Consider the following 8,302-nt stretch of genomic DNA (forward strand, 5'->3'; position numbering starts at 1 on the left):
TTTGAGATTATTTTGACACATTTGATACGTAAAGAGTGTTTCGTTTTTAATTTAAATCTGTCCTCATGCAACCCCCATGAGGGGTGGCGAAGCTGGCGGCAGTGGACTGGCGTTGTGGGTTGAGCCCTCGGCCCCCCCACTTCCCGGGGGGAGGCAGAACCCACTTGCATGTCAGCTCTTTTGATGTGATAGAAGAAATACTCTGAACCATTTTACCAAGTGATTTTTCACTCCACCTTTATTAAAGACGAGTGCCCTTTCTTGTGTAGTCTTTATCTAAAACACGACGTCGCTGGACACAAGGAAGCTCAGCTTTTGTTTGGCCTTCCCAAAAGCTGAGCCAGCTTTGCCAGCAGCGGAACACCCCTGCGGTGGTCCGCGGCGAAAGACACGGAGACGCGGGGGAAGGCCCTCCGGGGCCCCCGGCCCTGCGGGCACCCCGCTCCGGGCAGTGTTTCCGTCTTAGAATTTAGACGGTGAATGTTTATTGTCTGGATTCTTTCGCCAGTGTCTGCGTATCTGACATCGAGCTCAAGAGGCCCGTCCTGCTCGTGCCCCTGACCCAGGTCAGCAGGTGCTGCTCCCAGTTGGTGCTCTTGGTGCTGTGTTGAGGCACTCGGGGTTCTCAGACTCCAGACAGGAGCGGTTGTCACTTCCATACTGTTTTCCTAGTAAGCGCTCAGGCCCAAGATGGGACAGGAAGTCATGTGCACGTGTGGCCAGAGCACAGTGTGCATCAGAGGATTGGGTGCCGGTGGACGGACCCACGGAAGACCACGCGCTTTCTGTGGGAAGCACGAGGCATCTGCCCACCGCTTGCAGCCCCAGTGCCTCTCCTGGTGCTCCGCCCAGTCTAGAGGGTCACAACCCCCAGCCCCGCAAGCTGAACTTGACTAACCTGGGAACACTAGGTCATCGGTGTTCCTAAGTTGGCAGGGGAATGTGATGTATGCCCTTGAGGCATTCTCACACTGCGCGCTGTGAACTCTCAAGTTCAGTCTCATCATCAGCGTACCCACAGTTCAGTGGAATCAGTTTATTAAATACGGCAACGGTGGGGTTGTCTCTGGCACAGGTTAAATGCAGTTTTAAAAACCTGGAAACGTCAAAGGGAGGCAGGAAGTAGGCTGGGGCTGAGCTGAAGGGCTGCACACAACAGTGACCCTGCCCAGCAGGCCCCCAGGAGAGGGCTCGGGTGCCCCTGGCAGCCCCCCTACCCTGCCCTGCCCGAGGACTTGGCACGCGAGTGCGTGTGGGTCAGGAAGAGCCCCCTCTGTTTTCTAGAACTGGAAGCAGCCTTGTGTGTTTAAGGTATGCCAAATGCTTCAGACAGGTGCCGACCTTGGTTGGTTTCTCTCTGCCCGTGTGGTCACTGAGTCCTGGTGGAGGTGCTCTGCCCAGCTGCCCCCGGGGGAGAATCCCAGTGCCTCCCACAGGGGCCCTGGGGCTGTCGTTCTGACTACTCTGGCTGAAGCAAACCACAGCCCCCCGTGCCCCATCCCAATTCAACACACACTCGTTCAGTCCACTGCCTTAACACGAGCCTGATGGAACCATCTTCTCACGATATAAATGAATAAAGTGTCTTCTGGCTACTTCTGAAGTGAGTTCTCAACTGTGTGGTTCGGGGAAGGGAGGGAGCCGGTGAGATTGCTGAAGTGGCTGAGTCGCCCCAGGCTGGGCTTGGGGAAATGCTCCATGTTTGGGCACCCGGCCAGAGCTGAGAAAGCACAGGCAGGTGCAGCTTTCTCTTGCCTCCCTGGGTGGCTGGGTTAGTGTATGACATGGCAAAAACCAGACAGTGTGAGAATGTTCTCATTTCTGTGCAAGGTGAATCTTCAGGCTAAATCTTGGTCAGACTCCCGTGGAAGTCATCTGCGTCCAGGCGCGCCCAGGCGCGGCTCAGCGGTAGTGCCGAAGGTAGACGAGCTTCTGGGGCAGGAACTTCTCCCGGCAGAGGGGACACTCCGCCTGCAGAGGAGGAAGGGTCACAGTGGCTGAGGCCGCCTGCGCCTGCCCGTGCCCGTCGGCATCTCTTGTGCCGTCCACGTTCTCTGCCCATGACACGGAATATAAACATGTTCTGTTTCCTTCAGTTAATGACCAAGAAAGAGAAAGCCAGCCTTTTCCCAGAAGGCCGAGACCCAGTAGGGGCTGGGGTGGGGCTGACGGCGTGGGTCTCGGCCTTGGGGTTCCCTCCTGCTCCTGCAGCTGACAGCCCAGGCAGCCTGGCTCCTGGGAAGGTGCTGCCCTCACCCTGCCAGTGTCTTGGGTGGGTGTGAGTCAGTGTGCCAGGGTTTCCAAGTGTGGTGAGGACCCTGGGAAGAGACGTGCTGGGGTGCGGGGGGACAGCCATGGCGCCTTCCAGGGCCGGCTGCTGCCCCAACCTGCGTTCAGCAGAGAGAGCCTCAGCATGCTTGAATTTGGAACTTTAACCCCCCAGTGGCCCCACATCTGACCTACCTGGGAGTCTTTAAAAAGATGCCCACCTCCCTGCCCTCAAACTGGAAAGTTCAAAGCCAGACTCCCCACTTCTGCTTGCGGCCACCCCAGGACCCCGGCAGGCGCGCACCTCACCTTGCTGCTGCACCACGCGGTGATGCACTCCCAGCAGAACATGTGGCCGCAGGGCGTGGCTGTCGGGTGCCTGCGCGCCTCCAGGCACAGGGTGCACAGGGGGTTTCTGGAAACGACTCTTTCCTCCAGGGAGCCTCTGGGGAAGGTGGGGCACAGTGTCAAGGGGGGTGCACCTTACAGGTCCTCGGGAAGTGCCCAGGGCACCCCCAGCCCCGCGTGGCCCCCAAGCACACCTGCGGTGGGACAGGGCGCGGTGCAGCCTCCATTCCTTCCTGGCTCGCTGCCGCTGCCTGAAGCCGTACAGCTGCAGCCCCACAGACAGCGCCAGGTGCAGCAGCGACACCAGCCCCAGTAGCCTGTAGCTCGTGCGGGCTCTCAGGTCCTCTCCAGACATGGGGTGGACTCGGAGCTGTAGGGCAGACAGTGCCACACCCATAAGGACCCTGAGGGGATCTGGCCTCAGCGCCTGCTGGGAGGGTGGCGTTAGAGCCAGGCCTCTCCCTGGCACTGGGAGCACCCGGCAAAAACAAGCTAGGGGGACAGGTTGGGGGCGTCCCAGGCGCCCGTTTCACAGCTTAGCATGAGGGAGAGGCCGAGCTCCAGACCGGCCTTGGCATCATCAGGACAGAGGGAGTCTCTGAGCTATGAGGCTGGTGGAGCGGGGCAGTGGGTGAGGATGTGGGGGTATCCAGGGACCAATTCTCAGAAAAGGAACGTGCAGGGTGGCCACAGAAGGAGCTGGGGGGCAGGAACGGGGGGCTGCAGATGTGCCCCCAGCTGCCCTGCTCCAGGGACTGAGCCCCAGTGTAGCAGGCACATGGCCCCAGGGATGTGGCTCCTGCTCTCCTGCCGCTAGCCACGCGTGTGGCTTCCAGCTGTGCTGTGGAAGGACAGCTGGCTGCCCTCGGCTTCCTGTGTCCCTTCCCACTGGCTGGGAAATGGAGACGGCCAAATGGCCTCAGCTCAGGGCTGGGAAGCAGGTCACACCACCAGTGTGGGCCCTGGGGTCTACACTTCCTGGCTGTCCTAGGCGAGAGGGAGCCTCCCATCTATCTGGTTTGAGCCCTGTTTGCAGGCCTCCGTCACAGCAGCTCAGCAAACCCTCGTTAACATGGACACGGCGAGCAGTCACATGAAATACGCAAGGCTCGGCACGCTGAGGACCAAGACCTGACCCCTTGCTCTGCGACCAGGAGGCCACGGTGGCCTCCCGTTTAGGGTGTGTGTGGAGGTGGGGTCGCCTGGTGACTGGGGACTGAGGAGCCCAGCATGCCCCTGAGGACGGAAGGAAGGAAGGAAGGGGGTCCCTTGGAGGCTTGTTCTGGAAGGAGCATGTGCAGCATGGCAGCCGGACCGTGGGGGAGGCTTTGTTGCTGAATCTGGAAGCAGGGGCGTCAGCTGGGGGTCAGGACGGGCAGAGGTGCCGACGGCTGTGGAGGGGAGAGGTGAGAATAGCTGTCTGATGGGGCAGACTGCTGGGCGTGCAGGGGTGAGGTGTGAGGGGGTCGGGGCTACAGTCCCTGCTCCCACACTGTCTGGGAGAAGCTGCTTGTTCCCCAGAGCAGTGACATGGGCAGTCACAGGCCCACCAGGTTCAGGGATCTGTTGTGAGGCGTGACCCAGGCCCCCGGTCAGTAAGGCTGGGTGCAGGGCCTGGCATCTACGTGGGGCTGCAGCAGGGGCTCATGTTACCCTCGGGGTCTGCATGTCCCTGGATTTTTCAGCCAAGTGCAACTAAACAAAACCTGCTTTTTCCAAGGAGAGGATTTCGGTTTCCTCCTCGACACAGATGCTGGAACCCTGTTGGCTGAGAGGCCTGGAGGGCCAGCTCCGTGCACACACCCAAGTCCAGTGGGGGTGACAAGGGTGGCCGAAGTGGCTGTGCCCTCAGCACCTGCTACTTACGTACGTGATCCCTGTGAGCCTCTTCGCCAGATGGTAGAAGACACCGTGGATGTAAAACCAGGCGATGTGTAGCCGCTGGAGGCAGGCAAGGCCCTGTCGGAGAACAAGGGCCGCCCGCAGCAGCGTCCTCCTCTGCTGCTCAGGCAGACTGGCAGTGTGGCGACGCACCCAGCGCCGCGCCCCCGAGCAGCCGCGCCCGCCCGGCACCAGGCTCCCCTGCGAGGGTCGCCCGCTGTCAGGGTCAGCCTGCAGCTCCTGCTCCAGAGGGAGCAGGGCTTTGTCCAGCAGGTAGGGCAGGACTGCATGCAGCGTCACCAGCGCGCCCCGGCGCAGCCAGGAGGGCACCCGCCTCCCCGACGGGTCCACCTGCACGATGCTGACATACTCCTCCCCCAGGGTCTGGTAGCCTACGAGGAAGAGGGTGGGTACGTGGGAGCTGAGAGGACCTGCCTCGGGGATGGGCTCCTGGCCTCGATGCCCTCTGCTGGCTCCTGTCAACAGCCCCATCTTGTCACCCTTGAGCCCACTGTCGTCCCACACTGGCGGAGGCCAACATGACCTCCTCTTGCTAAGCCCATCAGTCTCACCGTGACCTCAGGCAGCACGTGACAGGCCCGGCCAGTGGCTGCCCTTGGCTCCTGGGACCTTGGCTGGCCGGTGTTCCTCCTGTGCCCGGCTTCTCCCCAGGAGTCTCTGTGCCTTCCCATTTCTCCCCAGCCACCCCACTACCAGCCCCAGTGCTCGGATTTGGTCCCATGGCTGGCCACCACCCACACAGCTGGCATCACCCAATTGATGCCCAGCCTGGACCTGACAGGGCACTGCACCCTGTGACATGGCTCAGCACTGTGACTTGCTTGTGCCACCAGGGCTGGCCACTGAGAAACGCGTCTCAATGGCACCCGAGGTAAAGTCTTGGACAAAGGTCCTCAGGGACACACGAAGGCTGGAAGGACGGGCTCCCTGCTGGGAGCTGATGCCCGGCCTCTCTCGAGCCAGCACCTCCTGCTCTCCTTGAGGCAGCATCACCACCTGGGCCAGTTCCAGGAGCTTCTCACACTGCCTGGCAGCCCCCTGCCCACAATCCCCTGGTCTTGGTGTGTGGCTGCCCCTCAGTCCTGAGGTCCCGAGGGGGCTTCTACCTGCAAGTGTGGTGAGGCCAAAGTAGGCCACATCTGAGAGCAGCTCAGCCTCCTTCCTCCACTCCAGCCACTTCCTTGCACCTGAGAGGAGAAACAGTGTTAGTCCGGGGGCGCTGGTGGGCACCCCGAGGATGAGGGACCCCCCCGCCCCCCAGGTCCAGACCCAGTCCCATCCTTCCGTGAAGACAACACTCTCTTCCCTGGCCTCCCTCTCTGCTTCTGTCTCTGGAGGCACCACCTTGTCTCCACCTCGACCTTCCTTAGCCTGAGCTGCAGTCTCCTGAGAACCTACCACCTGCACCCATCTATCGCTCTGGGAGGGCCTACGAGAACCACACGGAGACGGTCTTCGGTAGTAAGAGTGCAGGCCAGAGGCCAACTGTCTAGCATCAAAGAGCAACTCTCCAACTTCCTGGCTGTGAGGCCTTTCTGGGATTTCAGTTTGCTCATCTATCGGAAGAGTAATAGTAGGTCCTACCTGTAGGGATGTTTGAAGGTTAAATAAGTTAATATTTGTAACACATAGAGAACAGTGTGTGGCACAGGGGTGCCAAGTGTATTGTAAAATAAATACACACAAATCTGACCACATCACTCTCCTGTTCAGAATCCGCCAATGGCTGCTCACCTGACTCCCCGCAGGGAGCCTGGCTGTCCTCTGAGATTTACGCATGCTCTTCCTGTCCCACGGCACTGTTCCTGCTGCCACGACACCCCTGCCACTGGGCTCCAGTGCCACTGCTCCGTGTAATGTTCTGCTGGGAGTTGATGCCTTTAACAACTGCCTGCCCCACCCCCAAAGACTTGATGGCATTGCCTTTCTGAATTTTTATTCTTTTTGAGACGCAATCTCGCTTTGTCACCCAGGCTGGAGTGCAGTGGTGCGATCTCGGCTCGCTGCAACCTCTGCCTCCTGGTTTCAAGTGATTCTGCCTCAGCCTCCCGAGCAGCTGGGATTACAGGCACCCGCCACCACACCCAGCTAATTTTTTAGTAGAGACGGGGTTTCACCATGTTGGCTAGGCTGGTCTTAAACTCCTGACTTCAAGTGATCTGCCTGCCTCGGCCTCCCAAAGTGCTGGGATTACAGGCATGAGTCATCGTGCCCGTTTTTGTTGGTCTGTTTTTCGTTTTTAAATTAGTGATGGAGTCTGGCCCTGTTGTCCAGGCTGGAGTGAAGAAGCGCAATCATGGCTCACTACAGCCTCGGGCTCCCGAAGAGCTGGGATTACAGGCACCGCCAACACGCCTAGCTAATTTTAGACTTTTCTGTAGAGACAGGGTCTTGCCACGTTGCCCAGGCTGGTCTCAAACTCCTGGGCTCAGGCGCTCCTCCCGCCTCCACCTCCCAAAGTGCTGGGATGACAGGCAACGCTTCGCTGGATTCTGTACTCAGCTCACGGCCTGGTGAGACAGGCAGGGCCTGGCTGAGCCTACCCCGGGGTCAGCAGGGCGAGGGGCCTGGGCTGCCGGTCAGATCTAGGAAGGCCCGGGTCAGTGTCAACCCGACCGAGGTGTGAGGCGTTCGCGCCGCGGGGACCACCCACGGCGGACACCCCGACTCCTTGAGGGGCAACGCCCCCCGGGCCGCTCGCAGGGACGTCCGGCCGCGCCCGGCCCTCACCCGCCAGGCTGTGCAGAGCGCTACCCGCCGCACTCCGCAACCCGCCGCGGTAGTACTCGTCCTTCTGCGCCGCGCGGATGACCTCGGGGGGGCTGGCGGCGGCCGGGGCCATGGCCGAGGGTTCGGGTGGTCCGGGGAAGCCACGCTGGCCACGCCCACGCGGCGAGGCCTGATGACGACACGACGCAGCTCGGCGTGCGGCGCAGGCCTTGCGTCACGCTGGGGGCGGGGCCGGCCGGGGCAGGAGGCGCGGAAGCCGCGCCGCGCGAAGGGAGTTAGGGGCGCCAGGCGGGGCGGGGCTGAGGGAAGGGAGTGGGGGGCGCGGGGCGGGGCCGCGGCGGGAGTCGGGGGCGGTGTGTCTGCGGCGCCCCCAGGGCCCCACGCTGCCCCCGACCCCGCCTTGCGCCCCGCGCGCCCACGGGCCGCTCTCCCTCTGGGGACAGCGCCGCGGAGTGGAGACGGTGCGGACCCATTTCCCGCTGGGGAGACGGAGGCCGGCGCTTGGCTCTGGACCGGCCCCGGGGAGCCGAGCTCTTCGTGCCGGCCGCGGCGGTCCCGCCCTGTCGCCATCTCGCCCTCTGAGCTGAGCGGGTTGACCGGTGCCGGGGCGCCGGTGGGTTTGGGGGCCAGAGGGGCACAAGGCGAGATCCGGGACCTTCCCCAGTCATCCCTCGCGAAAGCACACGGCCGGCTTGGCGTAGACGCCCCCCTGGTGCCCACGCAGGGCCGAGGTCCCGGGAGGGAGGGCGCCGCGTGCGTCAGGCAGGGCCTGGCGGGGCGCGGGGGTGGCAGCCGGGAGGCCGCCGCGTGGTTTCAGGACGGGCGGAAGGTGGCCCTCTACATCCTGTCTGGCCTGAGCCCCGCAGGTGCTATGGGGACCCACATCGCAGGCGCTCACAGGGAAGGGGCAGAGGCAGGCCTGAGGCACTCGCCAAAGCCGCACACCTGGAGGGACAGAGCCTTCCCCAGCCGCTGGCCGCAGCTGGACCTGTCCGGGGCTGGGGATGGGAGTGACTGGGGCGGGAACCGGAGGCCTACGCAGGTCCCCCGCGGT

General features: G+C 62.3%; 1 protein-coding gene across 6 annotated transcripts; it reads right to left on the bottom strand.

The window, feature by feature from the left end:
- Window positions 1–220: 220 nt before the first annotated feature.
- PEX10 (peroxisomal biogenesis factor 10) lies at window positions 221–7,420 on the bottom strand. Of its 6 annotated transcripts, none has more exons than XM_003939642.4 (6): window positions 7,249–7,420; window positions 5,625–5,705; window positions 4,483–4,889; window positions 2,811–2,986; window positions 2,578–2,713; window positions 221–1,971 (listed from the first exon to the last, which is right to left on the bottom strand). In XM_003939642.4, exons 1-6 carry the CDS (start codon window positions 7,358–7,360, stop codon window positions 1,903–1,905), a joined length of 981 nt encoding a protein of 326 aa, XP_003939691.1. In that variant the 5' UTR covers window positions 7,361–7,420; the 3' UTR covers window positions 221–1,902. The 6 variants fall into 6 exon arrangements, with proteins under 6 accessions (XP_003939691.1, XP_074236045.1, XP_010348631.1 ...); XM_074379944.1 differs by having other exon boundaries at window positions 2,573–2,713; XM_010350329.3 differs by having other exon boundaries at window positions 2,811–3,046.
- Window positions 7,421–8,302: the final 882 nt, after the last annotated feature.

The sequence above is a fragment of the Saimiri boliviensis genome, chromosome 11, assembly GCF_048565385.1.
Source record: "Saimiri boliviensis isolate mSaiBol1 chromosome 11, mSaiBol1.pri, whole genome shotgun sequence".
Classification (NCBI taxonomy): domain Eukaryota; kingdom Metazoa; phylum Chordata; class Mammalia; order Primates; family Cebidae; genus Saimiri; species Saimiri boliviensis.